The 23,139-nt window shown below is 44.7% G+C and overlaps 1 protein-coding gene across 5 annotated transcripts in view; it reads right to left on the bottom strand.

Annotated features, from left to right (window-relative positions):
* Positions 1–12,241: 12,241 nt before the first annotated feature.
* The window catches only part of THOC5 (THO complex subunit 5), a 31,587-nt gene continuing 20,689 nt past the window's right edge, over positions 12,242–23,139 (bottom strand). For all 5 annotated transcript variants that reach the window (XM_086682130.1, XM_086682131.1, XM_086682129.1 and 2 more), the window contains 8 exons: positions 21,674–21,775; positions 21,018–21,114; positions 20,310–20,424; positions 18,920–19,023; positions 18,698–18,785; positions 15,981–16,096; positions 15,120–15,310; positions 12,242–12,446 (listed from right to left, as the gene is read on the bottom strand). In XM_086682130.1, the coding sequence (XP_086538256.1) occupies positions 12,383–12,446; positions 15,120–15,310; positions 15,981–16,096; positions 18,698–18,785; positions 18,920–19,023; positions 20,310–20,424; positions 21,018–21,114; positions 21,674–21,775 (877 nt within the window). In that variant the 3' untranslated portion in view covers positions 12,242–12,382. The remainder of the gene's footprint in view (positions 12,447–15,119; positions 15,311–15,980; positions 16,097–18,697; positions 18,786–18,919; positions 19,024–20,309; positions 20,425–21,017; positions 21,115–21,673; positions 21,776–23,139) is intronic.

Raw genomic sequence — 23,139 nt, 5'->3', positions numbered from 1 at the left:
CCATTCTTTGAGCCAATAAAGTTTTGCCAAAATTCATTTAAGATACTTTAGGATTCTGTCATATGCAACCAGAAGAGTTCTGAATAATGTAGTGACTGAAGGGGGCTGGTCACTGTGCTAGAACACAAATGATGATCTCTCAGGGAATGAGCAAGTAACTCCTCAAAGTTGTGCCCAAAGTCCACTCCTCAGCCCAAGGCCCACATCTCACTTTTGGCAACCACTTTCATCTGTTACAGGTCTCAATTTTTATTTTTTTAATTTATGTATTTTTTAAAAGATGTTATTTTTTATTATTAAAAATGCTTTTTATACATTTATTTATTTTTGAGAAACAGAGTGAGACAAAGTGTGAGCGGGGGAGGGGCAGAGAGAGAAGGAGACACAGAATCTGAAGCAGGCTCCAGGCTCTGAGCAAGTGGTCAGCACAGAGCCTGATGCAGGGCTCGAACCCACAAACTGAGATCATGACCTGAGCCAAAGTCAAACGTTCAACTGACTGAGCCACCCAGATGCCCCAAAGATTTTATTTTTAAGTGATCTCCACACCCAACATGGGGCTCGGACTCACAACCCCGAGATCAAAAGTTGCACCAACTGAGCAGCCAGGAGCCCCATAGGTCTGAAGTTTTAAAACAAAGAGTATCAAGACAGTATAGGGTGGTCACATTTAAACAAAGGGGTCTTTAAATGTCATTTTAGAAACAGTTTTGATTGGCCCTTCAAGTTATCAAACACAACCAAGGACTCTGTGAAACCTGAGTATTAATTTTCTGAACAGTTCTGTCCTAGGGAAATCAGACCTCCACAGGCCCTGGCATATAGCTACACTACCTAAATATCGAGGGGGATCCAGGACCTAGGAAATCCCCATGTGTCTTTTCTGAAAAAAGTCACAATTAGTTGCGTTCCCCAAATTGCTTATAATGATAACTACCATTTGTTGAAGTAATCATATTTCGCATTTTCCCATCCACATGGGAGTTTTTCAAGGTAGCTCTTCTGTTGCCTATTGTATAATGCTGAGAAAACTGGTGAGGTGAGTTGCCCAGTCATACGGCTAGTAAGTGGTAAAGCCAGGATTTAAACCTAGAACTCCAGAGTCTGTGTGTTTTCTGTAGTAAGCTGCCACAGAATCCTGAACAAGTTTCTGTGGTGTATCATTGGCTTAATTTTGGTCATCAGAGGACTGCTATGTAGGGTGACAACTGTCCTAATTTGTCTGGCATGGAGAAGTTTCCCAGGATATAGGGCTTTCAGTGTTTCAAACTAGGAAAGTCCTGGACAAATGAGGATGAACTGAAGGACAATGGCTGTGCAGCCCGTATCCAGATTGGAATGAGTCTGGGGCGGGGGGCGGGGGGGGATTTCCAAGAAAAAAATTAAACTGATAAATTGCTTGACATGATCCATCATGTATAAAATTGGAAGTCTATTACTGAACTATTGGAGAGTGTGGGAAGATTTAGTCAATTCAAGGAAAATAAAACAAATAATAAAATAACTATAAGGCAAAAAATTATGTATAAGAGGAAGTGTAATATGCATAGTGAATCCAACAGGTAACAATATTCGCATAAAGATAACAAAAGCAATGAATGTGGATTACACCCAAAGGTAAGATAAACATAAGGGAAAGATGGGGAAAGGGAAACTGGAGTGTGTAATTGATCAAAAACACTTATCTCTCATGCCAGTCTGGAGAAACTGCTTAAAACTGATAAATCAAAGGCCTGAGAAGCCATCAGACTAGAGGAGACTGAGGAGACACGATGACTTAATGTTGTGTGGCAGCCTGCATTGGATCCTGGAACATTAGTGGAAAAAGCAGTGAATTCAAATGCAGTCTGTCATTTAGTTAAGAGTAACATACCAATATTAATCTCTTCATTTTGACAAACATACCATGATCACACAGAGGTGACTATTAAAAGAAGCCAATTCCTGAGGGTATTCAGGAACTCACTATGCTGTCTTTGCAACTTTTCAGTACATTTTAAATTACTTCAAAATAAAGCTTAAAAAAATGATATATCAAGAAGTTGCACAGGGCTAAAAACACAAGGTAAAATATCAGACATCAGAACCTAAGCCATGGAGTTGAAGATAAACCAGATGAGGGTCAGGAGAGGAGGCAAAGACCCCTATGCATCACTATAAGCAGATCATAACCAGTCAATGCCAACAGGGTCCAAAACAGCTTCTAGCCCCATCTCCTTATTCTTTTTTTTTTTTTTTAATTTTTTTTTCAACGTTTATTTATTTTTGGGACAGAGAGAGACAGAGCATGAACGGGGGAGGGGCAGAGAGAGAGGGAGACACAGAATCGGAAACAGGCTCCAGGCTCTGAGCCATCAGCCCAGAGCCTGACGCGGGGCTCGAACTCACGGACTGCGAGATCGTGACCTGGCTGAAGTCGGACGCTTAACCGACTGCGCCACCCAGGCGCCCCTCTCCTTATTCTAAGAGGAGGCCAGAGGGGCAGGAGCCTGCCTGAGGCCAAGTTGGTAGCAGAGATTCGCTTTCCTATTTGTTCTAGAGAGAAACTATGAATTACCTGGCTGTCAATTTTTTACAGTTCTATTTTTTAAAAATTGCCCTCAGTGACCCTCATTTAGGAAATGTATACTTACTCAGTTTTGAAATTGCAGGGAAGACATGATTGGTGTTAGAGATACAAGGGCTCTTACAAATCACTGACTCAGCCGATGTCCACAGGAGACAACAGGGGGCTTGCCTAGATTAGAATCCAGGTCATCAGCTTTGATGCACCACCATGGTCACCGCTTACTGAGCACTTTCCAAGGACTGGGCACTGGGCTACACATTTTATATTCAGAGTCTAACAACAGCCTGATGAAATGAGCACTCTTGGGCCTGCGTTTTCTCAGTCAAGAAAACTGAGGCTCAGAGAAGTGACTTTGCCCCAAATCCCAGAGCTAGGAAGAGGTGAAGGCTGGATTTAAATTTGAGCCTGTCTGACCACACAGCCCAAGCTCTTCCTTTCTTTGCCATTCTGTCTTCTGACATATTACATGACCACCCCAAACCAGATGCTGTAGGTATCTGGAATGCCAAAAGCTGTAGCCTTCTTTGGTGATATCATTTTCATGGTGGCCCCAAGTGGCACAGGCAGGGCAGAAGGATCTGAGCCAGCTACTCTTCTTCTCTTGCCCTAAGTGGATATGCTCCCAATGCTGTAGGTAGGATTAGCAGGCCAGATACCAACTAGGACTAACTTTAACCATCTGCCAAACAAAATAATTCTCCTTCTGAGAGGATAACAAAGCTTGGGAAAAACCAAGGGAGTCAATTTGCTAAGAAATTGCTTGTCAGATGTCAAAGGCCTGGAGGACACAAATGATACATGGAAAGAAGCTGATTGCTTTAGGATGTGCCCTTCCTGCTGGCTAGCTGTCGGTTCAGCAAACATAGCTGGGTTGATGAAAAACATCCTTCATTTTTTCTCAGGGGAGTTGTTTCAGAAGGACTAGGTTAGGTTCTGTCTGTGATAATAAACAACTACATCTCGATGTAGCATCTTTCTCACTCATGCTACACATCCAGTGTGGGTCAGCAGGGGTCTGTGTTCATAGTGGTCACTCGAGAACCAAGTTCATAGGTGACCCATGTAGACCCAGGCTTTCCAAGTTCACTGAGGCAGGAGAGAGAGAATACAGCAAACTATGCACAGGCTCTTAAAAGTTCCACTTGAAAGTGATACAGGTCTCTTCTGGCAACATTTCACTGGCCAAAGTAATTCACACAGTTATATCTAATATCAGAGGAGATAGGCAGAGCAGTCCTACTCAGTGCTAAAGGGAGAAGAGGGGAAACTTTTTTAGGGGACAGCACTGATAATTCCACAGCAATGTTCCAGAGAATTCTGACCAGCAGCTCCTGAGAGGATGCACTGGAGGTTTCCATATTCATCAGCATTATTTCTGTTGCAAGTGGTCAAAACAGAACCAAACTAGTTTAAGCAAAATACCATTGCTACCGATAAATTAATAAATATATTACCTTACAGAACCAAGGAGTTTAAGAAGGTTGACTTGCCTCAGATAAAGCTAGATCGGGGGAATTCTCAAAGGATGTTCCCCAAGATGCTGTCATTTCTTTCCCCGTCTCTCAGTTGTTTTCTTTTGTGTAGGCTTCATTCTCAGGCAGGACCTCTCCATGTAGTCTCTTCCAGCTTCCAGCTTCCATGCCACCAGATGAGTAAACTCTTCAATATTTCAGGAAAAGTCCACGGGTTGGTTCTCATTGGGCTGGTAAGGTCATATGCTCCTCTCTGGTACACTGTAGGCTGTAGTCACTTGCTCATGCTTAGAGCTGGGGAAATATGTTAGGCCCTCAAATTGAAATTGAGAGTTTAGAAGGTGTGGTTCCTAAACGAAATTGGAGATACTGCTATTAAAAAGGAGTAGATGCTTGGTGGTAACAATGATAAATGTCCACAGTGCATGTAGTAGAAGATCCAAAGGAGCAATAATACTCAGTGTCAGTGGGCATGCTGGGAAACCTGAATTTTTTGGAACTAATGGTTGGAATGGAAACTGACAAAACCTTCTTGGAAGGCAATCTAATGAGATATATCAGAAGCGTAAAAGCTGAGATACTCTAACCAAAGTATGCCACTTTGGGGAATGTATCCTAAATCAATAATCAGGTCTGTACAGAAATATTCAAATCCAAAATATGTTCACTTCAGCTTTGTTTATATTTTGGAAAAATGGAAAATACCCTGAATATACAATAATAGGAGAATGACTAAATAAATTAAATTACATTTATATTAGTAAACATTCTGCAGCAAAAAAGAAAACTATTTAAAAAAATTTTTAATGTTTATTTTTGAGAGAGAGAGAGACAGACAGAGTGAAAGTGGGGGAGGGGCAGAGAGAGGGGAAGACAAAGAATCTGAAGCAGGCTCCAGGCTCTGAGCTGTCAGCACACAAGCTGACATGGGGCTTGAACCTATGAACCATGAGATCATGACCTGAGCTGAAGTCAGACATTTAACCAACTGAGCCACCTGGGCACCCCAAAAGAAAACTAATTTTTAATGTTACAAGTAATTTATATCAGTTTATAGCAAACATCTTTAAAACACTCCATGCAAGCATACGGAATGTTCTCCAGGACAGATCATACGTTAGATCATAAAACAAGCTTCAACAAATCTAAAAAGGATTGAAATAGGACAAAGTCTGTTCTCTGATCATAATAGAGTGAAATTAGAAATAACAAACAAATTTGTAAAACTCACAAATATATGGAAATTAAACAACATGCTTCTAAATAACAAAAAAATCAAAGAAAAAACCATGGGGGATGCACCTGGGTGGCTCAGTCAGTTGTGTCCGACTCTTGATTTTGGCTCAGGTCATAATCTCACTGTTTATGGGATTGAGCCCCCGGTCAGGCTCTGTGCTGACAGCATGGAGCCTGCTTGGGATTCTCTCTCTTCCTCTCTCTGCCCCCCTCCATGTGTGTGTGTGCTCTCTCTCTCAAAATAAATTAACTTTTTTTTTAAAGAGAAAGAAACTATGGGGGAAATTAGAAAATACTTTGAGGTGAATGCAAATAAAGACATATGGAAACTTATGGGATGCAGCTAATGCAATGCTTAGAGGAAAATTTATAGTTGCAATTATCCACATTTAAAAGGAAGAAAGTTTTCAAATTGATAACCTAATTTTCTACCTTAAGATTAATGATAGAAAAAGAAAACTAAACTCAAAGCAGAATTAGAGTAGAAATTAATGGCATAGGAATAAAAACTAAGACAAAAGTCAGTGAAACTAACAATTGGTTCTTGGAAAGATCAACCAAACTGACAAACCTTTAGCTAGACTGAGGAAGAAAAGAAAGAGCACTCAATTGCTAAAGTCAGGAATGGAAGAGGGGACATTAATACCAAACTTACAGAAATAAAAAGGATTATAAGGGAATACTGTGAACAACTACATCCCTGATAATTTAGGTTAAATGGAGAAATTCCTAAAAAGACACAAACTACTGAAACTTACTCAAGAAAAAATAGAAAATCGGAATATATCTACCACAAATAGAGATTAAATTAGTGATTTCAGGGGTACCTGGGTGGTTCAGTTGGTTGAGCATATGACTCTTGATTTTGGATCATGATCCCAGGGTTGTGAGATCAAACCCCGTTGGGTAGAGTTTATTTAGTAAAAAATATACATTTGTATATTTTAAAAGTTTCTAGATACAGGGGCACCTGAGTGATTCAGTTGATTAGTCATCCAACTTTGGCCCAGGTCATGATCTCCTGGTTCCTGAGTTTGAGCCCCATATCGGGCTCTCGAGCAGAGCCCTCTTCGTACCCTCTGACTCCCTCTCTCTCTGTCCTTCCCCTGCTCACAATCTCTCTCTCTCAAAAATAAACGTTAAAAAAATTAAAAACTAAAGTTTATTTATGTATTTTGGGAGAGAGAGAAAGGGAATCCCAAGCAGGCCCCATGCTATCAGTATGGAGCCCCACATGGGGCTCGAACCCACAAACTGTGAGATCGTGACCTGAGCCCAAACCAAGAGTCGGATGCTCAACGGACTGAGACACCCAGGTGGCACAGCCAACTATCCATTAAAACTAATTAAATTATGGAACATCCATTGAATGGAATACTATGCAGCTGTAAAGAAGGATGAGGAAGCTCTTTATATCCCTGCACTGATATGGAAAGATGTCTAAAAAAAAAAAAAAAAAAAAAGAAAGAAAGAAAAGAAAAAAGCCAAGATGCAAAAACAGTGTATGCAGTATGGTATTTTGTGCAAAGATGGAAAAATAGTGATGCCTGGCTGGCTCAGTCGTTAGAGCATGCGACTCGTGATCTTGGAGTCATGAGTTTTAAGCTCTGCATTGGGTGTGGAGCCTACTTAAAAATAAAATTTCTTAAAAAATAGAAAAACAATTTGTGTTTGTTTAAAGAATTTGAAAGGATATACGAGAAAGTAAGCAACTTGGTTGCTTATTTGTGGGAGAGGTGGGAACTTGGCAGGTGGGGGTTAAGATTGATGGTAAAACTTTTCACTGTACTTTCACTTCTTATGCTTTCTGGTTTCTCCCTCTTGTGAATGAATTACTTATTCTAAAAATCAAATTAAGAATTTTGTATACTATGGCTTCGTTTTAGTAAGAAAACAAATAAATGTGAAATTGGAAAATATGAAACACCCAGCCAGTAAGTGATTAGTCTACATACAGTGGGAAATAAATATGGTAACTGGTCCTGTGGAATTTGACCCAATGGAATAAGAAAAGGAATAGTGCAATTTCAGCGTTTCTGCCAGTTCCCTGCATTGCCAGGGCAGATACCCCTTGGGCACAGTTGCTCACCAAAACCACCACATATTTTCACTCAAGCTGCTGTATCCCAGCACATGGGTGAGCGATTGATTGGTTTTTACGTCCTTCATGTAGGATTTTACATTCCAACTTGTTAGACTGGGTCCACCTTTGAAATATTTTGGGATGCCATCGATTCACTCATTGCACAAATGTACTCTGAGGGTCCCCCGCCAGCCCCACTGGGTAGTGCTGGAGTTTCCTTTCCCAGTTTAGGTCATCTGTGGAAGTAGTGAGAAAGCCAAGTGAGGAGAGGGTGTGGCAAGAGCCCAGGAAGTTGAGGTGACCCTCTGGTGGGAACCAGGACACAGGCCCACAGACAGCAGGGAGCAGATGCGAGGCTAATGGGCTGTGGTTGGCCTAGTGACAGGTAATGAGAGCTTGGCTCCTCCACCTGAGGGCAGAGCCCAGTTTAGCTGCGACAGGTGGAAGTGCTGGGGGCCAGGAGTGACAGGACCAGAGAGAGCTGGGCTTCCAGACGTCTGCAGGGGAATGGCACATCAGGCAGGAGAGGCCTTCCTTACTCAAGAGGCCCCTTCTCAGGGCGCCTGGGTGGCTCAGTCTGTTAAGTATCTGACTTAACCTCCAGTTAAGCTCCGGTCATGATCTCACAGTTTGAGAGTTGGGGCCCCGCATCGGGCTCTCTGCTGTCAGAGCAGAGCCTGCTTCAGATCCTCTGTCTCCCTCTCTTTCTGCCCCTCCCCTGCTCGCTGTCTCCATCTCTCTCTCAAAAATAAACAAAAACATTTAAAAAAAAAGAAAGAGGCCCCTTCTCTGGGGCTGAAATCTGGAAGGCAAGGACAGGAATCTCTCCCCTTTGCTGAGCAATGCTAGGTGTTGGGCACGGGGCTGAGAAAGTTGATACTTAATCCCTACAACCACTCCCAGTTGCAGATGGGGACCCCAAAACTTAGAGTCAAGCAACCTGCCCAAGGTCAAACAGTTGCTCAAGGGTGGAACAAGGACCTGATGGGTCAGCCGGACACTAAGCTGTAACTCTTGACCACCATAGTGCTCTTGGTGTACTTGTGTTGCTGAAATGAACAAACGGCCCAGCAAAAAGTGCCAGCATGAAACTATGCTGAGCCTGTAGGTATTCTTTTTTTTTTTTTTTTTTTTTTAAATTTTTTTTTTCAATGTTTATTTTTGGGACAGAGAGAGACAGAGCATGAACAGGGGAGGGGCAGAGAGAGAGGGAGACACAGAATCGGAAACAGGCTCCAGGCTCTGAGCCATCAGCCCAGAGCCTGATGCGGGGCTCGAACTCACGGACCGCGAGATCGTGACCTGGCTGAAGTCGGACGCTTAACCGACTGTGCCACCCAGGCGCCCCGGTATTCTTATGAAAAGGAAAGCTCTGGGGCGCCTGGGTAGCTCAGTTGGCTAAGCGTCTGACTTAATTTCGGCTCAGGCCATGATCTCACGGTTTGTGAGTTTGAGCCCCGTGTGGGGGTCTATTCTGGCAGTGCAGAGCCTACTTGGGATTCTCTCTCTCCCCCCTTCTCCTGCTTGTGTGCTTTCTCTCTCATGCTCTCTCCCTAAGTAAGTAAATAAATAAATACTTTAAAAAGACAAAAAAGAAAAGGAAAGCCTTCACGGTAGTTAGACCTGCTGAGATCTCACCCTGGGTGCTCAGCTCAAGAAGGCCTCCGGGTTGAACACCTCATTTTATGCTCTGAGCCTCACTTTCCTCAACTGTAAAAATGAAGAGAATGTGTATTCTTGGTGTCCTGTTGTAATTAAATGGGACAGTGAATGTAAAATTGTGACTAGCACAACTGTCTCGACAGACTGCTGCACGCCAGGGAAAGGACAGAGTTGGGGCTAGAGACAGGGAGAAAGTTCCTTTGGCAGTCTGGCAGCCCATGGATAGGGTTTTTAGCCATTTCCCCACAGTGATCAGCAAGAACACCCTTAAAATAAAAAGGGTCTTTTGGATTTTATTTGTAGAGAAAACAGGAGAGAGCAAGCTGAGAAGAAAATAATGGCGAGATTAAGATATACAAAGAAATCAAGAACGTGGATGGTAGCTTTAAAAGAGGCAAGGAGATGGGGCACCTAGGGGCTCAGTCTATTGAGCGTCCAACTTCAGCTCAGGTCATGATCTCACGGTTTGTGAGCTTGAGCCCCGCATTGGGCTTGCTGCTGTCAGCACAGAGCCAGCTTTGGATCCTCTGTCTCCCTCTCTCTCAAAGATAAACCAACCTTTAAAAATAATTAAAAAATAAAAATAAAAAGACAAGGAGGGGCACCTGGCTGGCTGTCGGTAGAGCATGCGACTCTTGATCCCGGAGTCTTGAATTTGAGCCCCATGTTGGGCACAGAGATTACTTTTTAAAAAACTAAAAATAAATAAAAAGGTAAGGAACCTAGGCTGAGTCCCAGGTATGGGAGGATGACAGAGAGGGACTACTGTCTGGGAGGTGCTCCAGGAAAGGCCAAGGACAATTCTGGTTGAGGGGAAAGCTTTGAGGTCCTTCCAAGCCAGGCCCTTCCCCTAACTGCTGACTGGAAGCACATATGGCTGTCAAGTACCTCAAAGGGGCTGGACTGTCCTGAGCTTGTCACTAGCTTTAAAATACTTCTCCTTACAGCCAAAGGATTCTTTTGTTCAGCCAGCTCCTTTGAAGAGGGAAAATCTCTTCTGGAGGGCGACAGGTTCTGACATCCGCCCCGGGGAAGTAGAGCCTTTCCCCTGTGCTCACATTCTTTGCAACCTTGTCCCAGCTACTGGAGACCAGCTTTTGTGCTGAGTCAGTTTGGCTGCCTTCCAGCCAAGAACAGTGGAGGCTGCAATGCAGGGGCCATTAAAGGAACTATTTTTAGGCCCCATTTCAATCTCATTCAGCACAGGCGGTGAGATGCAGGGCCTGAAGGTGTCCAGACCAAGGGGATGCCGGCAGGGACAGGGTCCAGGCAAGTAGGTCAGGGAAATGACAAGGAGATCTATGTGGAGAGAAAGCAGCACACGGAGGGAGGTTCACTCTGCTGCCCACGGTACGGAAGACAGAAGAGGGGGAGCTGATTGCAGAAAATCGGGCCTTCCTACATTATATGAGGAGTCACCAAGAAAAATGAGGGACGGGAAGGAAGTACAGCTACTTCCAAAAAGAGACTAGGGCAACGTGCACCTGGGGAGTTTGTTAAAAATACACTTCCTGGGCCCATCTTAGGTCAACAGAGTCCGAATATTAGCGGGAGGCATGGGAATCTGTTTTTCTAACGCCCTCTTGGGATGGGGGACTCACACACACTTATGTTTGAGGGCCTCTGGGCAGAAGAGTATCTACCTTTGAATTCAAAAGAATGATGCAGGCTGAGGGAAAGGAGAGGCACAGGTGGTGGTGGTCATTTAGCCACCAGAGAGGACATTCTCCTTTCTTCAAGGGCTCAGGCCTCCATCTGTAAAATGAAGGGCCCTGGGAAGGCCAGGAGTCTCCTGGTTCTTTCTCAGGAAATCCTTATTACTGGGATGCTCTGTGATCAGCCAAGACAGGAGGAAACAGCTTTTATACCAGAGACCCATGTTATCCAAGGATATTTAGTCCACCGAGTGAATAGATGCATGATAGGGAACAAAGTTCAAAGTATGTTCTGGGAGAAAAAAGCCACTTTTTAAAAAATTTATTTTTTTAGAGAGAGAGAGAGAGAGAGACAGAGAGAGAGAGAAGGCACAAGCAGGGAAAGGGGCAGAGAGGGTGAGAGAGAGAGAAGCCCAATCAGGCCCCAAGCTCAGTGTGGAGCCCGACGTAGGGCTTGATCCCACGACCCCCTGGGATCACGACCCAAGCAGAGATCAAGTTGGACTCTAAACTGACTGAGCCACCCAGGAGACCCAAGAAAAAAGCCTCATGACTGGGACTGTCACAAAAAATAAAATTGATGTATATTAAAAGTTGATACAAGAGTAGATATTCATCTTGCAGTTGAAAAGCTTTATAGATTATACTTGCAAGTATATAATTTTTTTTTTTTTTTAGTTTATTTCTTTAGTAATCTCTACACCCAACGTGGGGCTTGAACTCATGACGAGATCAAGAGCTGCATGCTCTTCCAAAATGAGCCAGCCAGGTGTCCCAAGTATGTGATAATTCTTAGCTCCATCTTTCTATCTTATTTCTTAAATAATGAATTGAATATGGATTTTTTTTGAGGGAATGGGGAATAATTTTCCTGACAAAATTATCCAAGAACACTTCATGCCATCCTTCACTTTGATTTTTACAGAATTATAAAAGAGATCGCTTTGCAAACATTTAAGAGGGTTTTACCTATTTCCCTAGGACTTCTCTTAATTCTTTGAGAGTCAAGCTGTTATTTCTTGAGGCACCTATCATGTCAGCATCATGAATATTCTCCTCAGATGTCACCCGGTCTCACTCTGCCAGAGCCTCACTAGATGATAGCTCTGCATGAGGCTCCCCAACACCATCTTCATCAACTTCAGGAAATCTGGCAATATGTACAATTATTCCTTGTATTGGTCTTCTATGTGTGCTATACTTTCACATGTTTATAACATCCAACGGAGAGAATGGCCATTGGAGGCACTGACAAAGTTAGTGGAGGGAGAAAAGAGCTTTTGCTTTTTGTGCTATGCTGACTTGGCCTTCCCCAGCCACCTCCTAAGAGCAGGGACCTGGGGTAACAAACAAGATAATTGTCCAAAGCAGGAACAAGAAAGGTGAGTGGGGACAAGAGGGCAGCATGCTTTGATAGAACCAGAATCTTCTGCACTCTGCTTTTCTTGGCCACCTAGGGAAAGCGTAGGTGCGAAAGCTCTTTCACACCATGCCATGGCCCCCAACTGCCCTTCCAGACTGCAAACCTGCCTCCCTCCATCCCAGGGAACCACAAGACAAAGTCTACTTGGTCAAGTGACACTTTAATAGGCTAGAAATAAAAAAATCTGTCTTTGGAGAATATCAAGAGCCACCTGTGGGCCAGAACAGAAAGCAGAGGCACAGCACTTAGGGCCTAGGGAGAAACAGCAGGCTGAGTGGGAGGTCAGCGATGGCTGAAGAATCCTTGAGGGTGGTTATATTTAAATGGCTTCATCCTGCTGGGACCCCTAGAGAAACAGGAGATGGGAGATCAGTTAACACCATACCCTCTGGGCTGAAAAAATAAATTATAATTCATCCACGCAAGGGAAAACTATGCAGCTGTTGGGGGGAAAAGGAACACTGTGAGAAACACAGACTGTAAAACATAAATGCCTGCAAATGCATGAACACAAACCTGGAAGGACCCACACTGACAACAGGCACAGGGCTTGGGTACCCTCACTTTTTAGTATTTTTACAGAACTACTTGTTATCGTCTGCATGTTTAACAAGAAACGTATTTTATTTCTGTAATAAGAAAAATAAAGGAGAAAACCTTAAAATCCTCCTTTGCAAGGAGAGTCCCATGTAGGCAGGAGTCTGGGAGTGAAAAGAATCTGCACTAAGTGCCTGCAAAGAGCTATGTGCTTTATACTCACTACTCTCCGGTGCTGTTTCCACCATTTTATAGGTTTTACAGATGAAGAAACAGGCTCGGGAAGGTAAAATGCCTGAGATTTTATGGTCAGAAAGTACACAACCCAAATTCAAAACCAGGTCTGACACCAAAGCCTACTGGCCAGAGGCCGACTGACAGCCATGGCCAAAGCCCCCAGTGCTATAAAGCTAAGGTGCTTCGGCTATAATTCTGGGCCCCCAGGCCAAACACACAGGGCCCCCAAGCTGCACAACTCCAGTGAGTGATGTCCAGCTACAGGGCCTCTTTTGTTTGTCTACCTATGACTGACATTCAATGGTAACTAGAAAGGATCCCGGATCCCAGTCTGAAGGAGGGGTGTGTGTCTATGTGATGGTAGAGATGAGGAGAAAGAAGATATTTATTCCAACACTAATGCAACCACTTATTTACGTGAGGGCTTACTCTGCGTACATCATATTCGGCAATTTACAAGCTACATCTGGTTTAATTTCATCCTCCCAACAATACCTGAGGTTGGTATCTCAATCATCAATCAGGTATCATCAATACCTGAGATGCTGTTTTACTGATGAGGAACCTGAAGCTCACGGGGCTACATGTAGACCTCCCCACACAGGAAGGAGCTGCTACTTGAACCTACATCTTTCTGGCCCTGAAGCCCTTGCTCATAACCACAATGACAGATACCTCCCAACACCAGAGGGGCACAGAGTCACCTGGATGAGTCTAGGCATGTGGCTAATGGAGAACCCACAGGCTGAAAGTAGCCAGCCACAGGCAGGACCAGACCTCGGGCCCCTGCTGCCAGGCCAGCGCTTTGCAGCCCAGCCCCTTGGCCTGATCCCAGTGGTCAGCTGGACTCCAGGCCAAGAAACTCACATCTCACCAATCATGGAGTTAATTGGATCTGAGTAGCCAAAGGAGTACCTTCCCAGCATGCCCTGACAGAGGAGCTCAGCCTGGGTGACAAAAGCACTTCAGGAAACAGATCCTTTGGGAACCATTAGATAATAGAAAATAAACACCGACCGTGTGAGAGCTTCCACCCTGAAAATGTGTTACAGCAGACTGAGAAGGTGGGAAGAACTGAGTTCTCACACAGACCCACCAGGGAGAGCAAGTCCTAGAAGCCACCAACACCTAGTCACTGCTCCGCCTCCCAGCAGCCACTTGGGGGCTGGAACTGGTTATTACCAGGTAACATGAAGAACCAGGCCAGGTGGAAGTGCCAGATGGAGGCGGGAGGATGCTGGCACAGCTTCCAGGGGCTGGCACTGGCTATCTGAGAGAAGGTGACGGGCAGTTAAGGCACCTTTAGACCGACAGGGAATAGGGGGGATGTGCCCTTCCCCTCTCCCAGACACCATTTCTCCCCAGCTGCTTGCTCAAAAGGGAGAGGATACCTGAATAGTGTGGACTCTGGAGTTTTGAAACTGACTCTTTTAAGAACAAGAACATGAGTTAGGGGGATGGAAGGGAGAGAAAGGACCTGACAAAAGTGAAATGGAACATTGGCTAGAAGTGCCATGAGCACAGACAGGCTAAACACCAAGATGTCAGGACCTAACAGCATTTTGTGAGCCCCCGTCTGTGCCAGGAATCATTCTCATAGCTGACATAATTTATCTCTAATTCCTCATGAGCCAGACTGTATACTTCTACTTCAGCCTTTCAGCCTTTAGGAAATAGGCCCAGAGCTAAAGTGACTCTACCAAGGTCACACAGCTGGTGAGGAACAAAGCAGAGATTTGCACTTATGTTTATGGTATTTCAGAGCTGGTTCCTTCCACGATGCCCGACTGCCTAAAGCTGTGGTTGTGGCAGACTTGTGAGCACCCCAGGAAGAGTAGGGCATACCCTGGGACTGCTGGGGCTATATGTAGTTTAAAAAGCTTATTTGGACAGAGAAAAGCAAACCCTGTTGTTTTCCAGAAAAAGCACAGGAAGTTCAGCTACATCTTCTTGGTCTGTGGTCTGGTGCTGCTCACTTAGTGGGTGGCCCACCTTCAGGGGGTGCTTGTGAAGAACAACTGGGCCAGGATGGTAGAAGTGGGCTGCAGGGAAAGTTTCAGCAAGGAGGGAGCAAGCTCTCTCCAGAAAATCCAGCTATGGAATTTTAATTTCCACTGTGAACACAGACAAGCACACCTGGGAACACACACACCCTCCATGCCAGGCTTTGATCTCTGCCCCAAATCCCTGAGAGAGGCAGGGCTGAAGGCACCCAGAGCCCCAGCGCTCCCACCCCTCCCCTCACCTGAAAAGCCGCAGACACATCTTCTCTTGGGGAAATTCCTTGGGCCCCTCCACGCTGTCGTCGTGGCTCTCCGTCTCCAGGTAGACGTCCAGCAGCACACACAGGCGCTGCAGCTGGTTGGTCAAGAGCTGATGGCTGGGTCGGGGGCCACAGAGCTCCTTGTAGCACACGTTGACCTCGCTCTCCATGGCCTAAGGAGTGGGAGAGCCAGGAACCTAGCACTACCTTCAGACTGAGTGGGTCTGGCACCTCCACAAGAACCACAGCCGGGCCTCTGCAGGAGCTGGGTCACACCATCTCAGGCAAGACGGGCTTGTCCTCAGGACAACAGGGTCTTCCTGATTCTGACCCATAACTTTTCCTGCCCAATACTTGCACAGCCAAAAAGATGGAGGCATGTAAAGAAGAAATCTCAAGATAAGATCTAAGTCAGAAAGTATTAGGGTTAAAAGCATGATCCACGGCCAGAAGACCACTACAGCATCAAATCAACAGAATAAATTAATAATTAATAGCTGCAATGATCTTATACACCATCTCATCCCACCATGTCTGTGCTCCCGAGTTTGTTCACAATTCTACAGAAGCCCAAGACAACTACTTTTCAAAGCAAGTATTTATATTATCTCCATTTTAAAATGGGGTGACCCCAAACTAGGTAAGTTGTTAAGATGGGTCTAGGCTTTTTCTTCTACTATATATACCACACAGACTCCAGCAAATTCTACAAATCCTGGCAGGTCCCTCTGTCCCTAGGATCACGCCAGTGGGCAAGCTTTCAGCTGCAGTAGGTTCTGCCACCTCCCATCTCACCAAGGAGGCTCTCCCCACTCCTCCCGTTACCCCCCATCAGAGCCTTACCCGAATGTTGTCATCGTTGCTATTGGTTTTCTCTCCTTTCCAGTTCAGACACAGCTGGAAAATGGGTGGGATGGAGGAGTAGCCAGGGTTCAGCACCACGGCAGCTTGGAGTTTGGCTGGGAAGGGAGGGGGAAGGAGGAAAAATCAGTTCTGAGACCCAGCTTGCCAGCCACGGACCCTCCCCATTGGATCTTTGTCTTACATTAATCCGAGTACTGCACAGAACATTCTGGTCTTTTGTTTTTGTTCTATAATCTCTGAAATAGAATTGCCAGGCTGCAGAATGTGAAGTCCTGTGACTCTGGTCCCTCTAAGGATGCAGAGGTGTGTGGACTCTCCAGGATCTGGTCCACACTGGGTCTGCCCAAGTGTTATATTTGCTCCTTTGACAGAAGTTTAACTGGCATTTCTTTCTTTGCCCACAAGTTAAGGATTTTCCCACATGAAGGCTTACTGTTTTTTTCTAACAATATTGTGTATTAGCTGTTACATCAACATATTTTCTCTATTGTTTTCTTTTTGTGTATTTTGTTATGTGAAACTTTTTAATACCCAACATTTACAGAGTACTTACTGTATTCCAAGTACTGTGCTAAGCCCTTTATATACATTTTACTTCAGGTTTATTTCAACCTACCAATGACTGTATGAGATGGGTACCGTTATTATCATCTCCATTTTACCTATAAAGAAACTGAGGCTCTCATAGACACTTCCTTAAGATCAAACAGTTGCAAAGCAGCAGTGCTGAGTTCAACTACAACTGTCTGATATCAAAGCTGTGTTCATAGTCCTTATAGGAAACAGTTGTATTTTTTAACATACTCATTTTTTCTCTGGCGGCAGCCTTTGCTTTTCTCCATAGGATGACATTCACTTTTACCACGAATGCGCTAGATATGCCATTCCTTTCTCATTATTTATGGGGGGGTAAAAAGAACTATGACACACCAGTAATTCAAATAACAGAGGACAAGAGAGTGGAGGTTAAGACAATTCTTCCCTGACAGCTGCGACCACATTTATTAAAAAGTGAGTCCTTTCTCTGCTGTATTGCTTCTGTCCTAACAGTTGGCATATATTTCTGGATTTATCTCTATTCAGTTAAGTTTTGTTTTTAACCCATACTATGTAAAATTTTCAAACTGATCTGTTGTAAAATAAAGGATTATTCATGTGTCTCTGTGTATATGTGTATATGCATATATGTGAGTGTGTATGTGTATACGTATGTATATGTATACGTATACATACACACACACACACACACACACACACACACACATATACACAGTGCATTGGTGGTAAAAGTGAACGTCATCCTATGGAGAAAATATTTTTCTATAATTGCTGTGCACTTATTTAAATTTCACTCTTAAATTTTCAAATTCTGCAATGCATCTTATGAAAATTTTAGTTATCACATTCACTCTGTTATGGATCTAGAACACTTACTACCTACATAAGCTTTCACCTGGTCAACCAGGAAGCAGAGTGATGTCTTCTAGTGACTTCCCCCTCTTGGGGCTTTATAAATTTCTTGGACTACATATTTGTGCCTTTTCAAAACAGTATTCTGTGTTATTTAGGGATGAGACAAAAGTGATTTTTGAAAGTGAAAAGGATGGGAAGCAAATGTACAAATTCCAAATAGGAGTCACCAATTGTTGAGGGAGAGAATGAAAGCATGAAGTGCCCTGGGGACCTCAATAGTATCTAAAATATTTAATTTACTCAGGATATTTTTAAAACATACAAAAGGCAAGAAACCAAGGTAGAGAAACTCTAATATCACAGAGTGCAACCTTTCCTTGTATTTCTCGCACTTAGACCCACAGACAACCAACCCCCTGAGCTCTGCAGCTACAGCACCGAGCCCCAGGGGTCAGATTCCGCGGGCAGCGGCAGGTTTGCCGAGGCAGGAGCTAGAAAACAGCTCCACAGGCAGCACCCAGGTGGCTCCACAGAAAGCTGTGGCCAATTAGACTCCAGGACAGCCGTGAGGAATCACAGCTTTTGATGCCTCCAAAGTGAGTACAGAACAGCAGACAGGGAGGAAGGTCCTACTACCCTGCACTTCACAAACTGAGAGTGGTTTGTTGGCCCTTCTGTAAAGAGGAGGAAGAACAGGTATCTGCTTTTAGAGAACAGTAAAGCAAAGGGCTAAGTGCTCAGGCTCAGATTGCATTTGTGACAAAGCCTCAATTTCCTCACCTATAAAATGGGAATACGGGTTTCCCCTGCTATCCAAAAGTACAGTGTTCCTATGAAACCTTCCGTAAGTCAAAATGGCATAAGGAGAGGAGCATCGCCCACTTAACTTTTCGAGCATTAATGCCACTTTACTTTTACACAAGACCTACATTAGTACAGTAATGGTTTTTCTTGCAAAGGTGAACATCCTCCTTTCTTTCAGTTAGCGAAAACAGCACTAATGTAGGTTTTGTGCAAAAGCAAAGTGGTGGAATGCAAATTTTAGGAAAGCAGGGGTACTTGCATTACCACTCCCAGTCATGAGGATTAAATGAGATAAAACATGTATGTGGCTGTGTTATAGAACAAGTCCTCACTGAATGGTGGCTCTTACAATCATTACTACTATTTGCTAAGTCACCCCAGCAAGATTCTAGGATCTTTTGCTTTCTTTGGGCAACCTTCAGGAATGTTTTATTCTTATTAGCTCCCCGGCCTACCACTGTAATCAGAAGAGCAATTACCTGTGCCCCTTTCCACGAGTGCCATGTAGTAAAGATTGGTGTCCTCAGCCAGTCCCGCCTCCACAATGTCCTTGGTGAAATGCAGCTCCTAGAAGTCACCACAGAGGAGGGAATTCCTGGATCCTCCAGTCAAATCCCTTGCCCTTCTAGGGGAAGGGCAGGAGCTGAAAGATGATATGTGTCTTTGGGACAGCAAGGGTGACATGTCACTCCTCCACTTACCATGTAATCCTCATGGGCAATTGTCACCCACTTTACCAGGCGGGAGACAACCTTTGCAGGAAAGAGGTACTGGCAATCACTGGTAACTGGTACAATGCCATGTTCTAAAAGAGAGCAAGTGAGGTGGTATTACAGGTAGAAATCAGATGCCACAGCTGGGTAACTAGGATCATCTGGAGGGCTCAGGTGGCCCTGCCAGCTCTCCAGATACATGAAGCATTCAGTAGGTGCCCTGGTCAACAACATGTGCTAGGAATCCAGGCACACCAACCTGACCTTCACCCCTGCTATGTGCTTGTGGCTGGACCTAGCACCAGCATTCATGGTGCTTTATCTTTAATGCAAATGATGGCCAGCAAAATAAAAACCCCCTGGCAGCCAGAAGCAGTGATGGTGCCTCTGCAGCAGTGACTGTTAATTAGATCAAATAGCCAAGAGGGCTGTTTTCTCACAGCTGACCTTGATGGAGAAAATGACTGAAGTGTTCTGTGTCAGTTTCTCTAAGGGAGAAGAGTTAGAGAACTGCTCCAGGGCAAATTCCTGCTGGTGTTTCAATCCACAAATATGCCAACACAGTAAATGCTGTCTAGGATGACAATCATCCAACCTTGGGACAAAACAACTTTAGCAATGGTGATGGGGAAGAAACCCACAAACAATGCTGCCCTGCAGGGATCAGGGTCCATGTGGAATACAAGAACTGCCCCAGATGGGTAAGGACTCCAGATGGGTCCTGGAAACCTAATGCCTTTCCTGACAGTGATTCTTTTCAGTCAGAAAGATATCAACCCTCACTTCCCCTCAAGTGCCTTATACATGGTAAGTCCTCAACAAGTATTTACTGAATGAGTAAACGAAAAGGAACACCGATATGGCCACCACCTTGGTCAATGGCTCGTTAGCTCAATGGCTCAGAATCACCTGGGAGCTTATGAATAACACTGGGGTTCATCCTCACCCTGGAGGATGTTAGCTCAGTCAGTCTCAAGGGAGGTATGAGGGGGTGGATCCCTGGATAGCTGTATCAAATAAGCTAAATGTAAGCTCTACAAAGCATGAATGGATTTCTACTAAATATCTGTTGGAATGTACACCCAAATCTGACATGCGCTAACCTACAGTAAGTTGTTCCTGACCAGTCCACTAACCTGGACCACCCAGGAGGCTTTGGGTCTCTTTTGTGAGCTGGGACAGCCCTGATAGTCCTGAGGGGAGCTAAGATCCCTGCCTGGATGGACCTGTAGCTCTCCCCAGAGGTCCTGCCAACACCTCTGCTCAGCAAGAGCCAGGCAGTGTCATCAGGATTTAAGAAACCTGAGTGAAGGACTAAGTCATCTTTGTCCCTGTGTTGTCCAAATAGGCCTTAAGCCACAGCCACACATCAGCTTACCCAGGGATGCAAACTGTTTGTGGAGGGCCAGGCGGGATTGAACCCTGGTCTTCAGCAGTTTCATGGTGGTCTCCATGTGGCTGGCGCTCAGCGAGTGGTCAGCAATCACCGTGTGCTGTAGACGACAGCGAGAAGCACCCTGAGTGCCCCCTGTCCTTGTTGTCTCCAGGCATTGCCTCTCCTAGGCCCTCCTTGCCAATGGCAGCCAGGACCACACACACCCTGAGGTGGGCACCTTATGGGAATGGCAGGGTTCACCTGCTGTGACAGGCCAGATGCTGAGTTCCAGTAGGAATACAGGATGCTGGAATCTCAAGAGGCCTGGCCAGCTCCTGAGAAAGGAAGGCTTCTGCTAAGGTGCCAGACGCCAGATCCCTTGGGGTTCTGGTGATGCCTCATTTTTGGCACCTTTGTACACCAGACTAAGGGGCGGTGGAGCCTGGAGTCATGTAGCACCCAGAGCAAGGACTCAAGTTACTTTCATCTCGAGGGCTACCAGGCTCAGGGAGAACCAAAGGTACCTATACATTTGTGGGCCTCAGACATTTTTAGTATCCTGAGTGGAGGGAGGACAGACCATAGCCCCAAGGAAAAGCATTCTGATACTTCAAAGCCCTCAAAGGCCATCCAAAGCCTTTCTGGAGTCTGTCTGGGGGGTGAGGAAGTAGAGATCCTTAGCCAAGGAGACTGGATCCACAGTGTACACACCTGGGGCTGCTCTTTGGGGAAGTGGAGGCCACCTAGCTTCTGTACCCACAAATAGGGGTGACCTAGGTCAAGTACGTAGTCTCTCAAAGTCAGGATGCTGCAGAAAAGAACACAGCATAAATGATTTTATAAGTCCTTTCTGCAGTGGTCCCAGGATACAGCCTTCCTCCCATGCCCCTGAAATGGATGGTCTCACAGGCTAGGCCACACTCACAGCCCGGCTGCCAGCAAAGTCTCTAAACTTCATCACCTTCCTACTGTGAATTTCACCTCTCCCATGTTCCCTTTTCTCTTCCCCCCAGCTCATAAGCAAGTCTCAAGTCTCAATATAAAGTCAATGCCTTTGATTTCTTCACCAGTCCACCAATTTATAAAATATTTTTCAGGTTTTTAATCCTCAGAGAATTGAATGTTAAACAATGTTATCCTCTCATGTGTTCTTATCATGTCCTCCAAGTTTCATCCTTCCACCCTTCCTCACTATTCCATGTGCCCCTTGTGTTCCCTTCTTTTGACATAGCACTCCCTCAAGCTCCAGGGTCTCCCTTGCCCCCTGATAGGCCTCTGACCCTAACAGGTCTTTAATGCTGGGCTTGAGCTGCCAGAGAAACTCCAAAGCAAAGAGACTGGGAAAGGAGGAAACACTGCTGACTCACCCAACTTTATCAAACTGATACTGATTGGCTGGATTTGGAGTCTTCTTTCCATGATCCCCTGGATACAAACAGCTCAGGACTGAGTCAGGAGACAGCAAGTCACTGGAAAAGGGATAAGACCGCAGTGAAAACACTAGCCAATGCCTTGCCTTGAGGCAGACTTGGGCATCTGGGGATAGTAATGCCACCTATCACTAATGATCATGCTACCATTTACTGAATGCTTCCTGTGGGCCAGGACAGTGGAGGGAGGACAGACCATAACTCTTTATACTTGAGGTCACCAGATCTCACACTCTATGAGGTATGACCATTTCCATTTTACAGAGAAGAAATTCAGGCTTTGAAAGATATGGCTTGTCTAAGATCACACTACTAATAAGTGCTAGAGTAGGGATTTGCACTGTCTGATCAAAGACAGTAGTACTCCTACACACTAAATTTTTTGAAAACCCTATCCCTTTAAGAGAGGTATATGGTGACCAAGGCCTTACCTTCAGGGGAGCAAAGCTCTGTGACACTGGAGATAAAATAATCACAATTTTCATAACAGCAGAAGAGATTCCTTTCTACCCCCAAAGAGCAAGTAAACAGCTTTAATGGTGTGTCTATCTCACTTTGACCAAATCTCATGCCCCTCACAGAAAAGGTCCCCTTTATGTTCTGAGGAAAAGACATTATCACATGCGCTGGACACAAGGTGACCCAGGGCTATAAGCAGAGAGACAGCATCACCGCCACCCATCTGGAATGGTTAGGGCACAGCCTGTAATTAAATGCTGACAAGTGGAGAAGGGATGGAGAGGGGAGGGGAGAGGAAGAGGATAATGGAGTAATCTGATCACAAAGGACAAGGCTCAGTCTTTCTCTCAACCAGCAGGGGTTCTCCTTCATCTTCCAGGTCTGGCATCAGGAGCAACTCAGGCAGAATGGGCTAATCTTACTGCTCAGAGCCCAGGCATGACTTTAAGAATTTAGCAGTGGGGCGGTGGCAGCTTTGACTCTTCCTGGTTTCCTGTCTCTCCCAGAGTCTCTGCCCCACCTCACTGCCTTTCATGGAGAACTGGCTAGAAATAAGAATTGTCGGTCGTTTGGCCAATATTATTTAGTGACTATTACTAATAAATAGAATGAATCAGGAGTCAACAAAAATAAACAGAACAGCTAAAACTCCACAATAACGGTTTCTAATTAACAAAACCTAATGAAAGAATCAAATCTTGAAAAATTTGCATCGGTAACGTGGTTCAGGACAACCGAATTTGGTGAAGATAATGGACATAAAAGGAGAGATTATATACAGTCATAAAAACACAACACCAAAAAACTATTCAGTCAAATCTTTGTTGTAAAATAATAATAGCTAAAAAGGGATTAAGAATTTGGTAAGTAAAAGTGGAAAATCATTAAAAATAGTTTAATGACTTAATGAAAAACTGATTAGTAGTGACTCAAAATGTCCTAAT

The sequence above is a fragment of the Puma concolor genome, chromosome D3 (genome assembly GCF_028749965.1).
Source record: "Puma concolor isolate L17-30 chromosome D3, mPumCon1.1.hap2, whole genome shotgun sequence".
Taxonomy (NCBI): Eukaryota; Metazoa; Chordata; class Mammalia; order Carnivora; family Felidae; genus Puma; species Puma concolor.
This window is presented reverse-complemented; position numbering and strand designations above follow the sequence as displayed.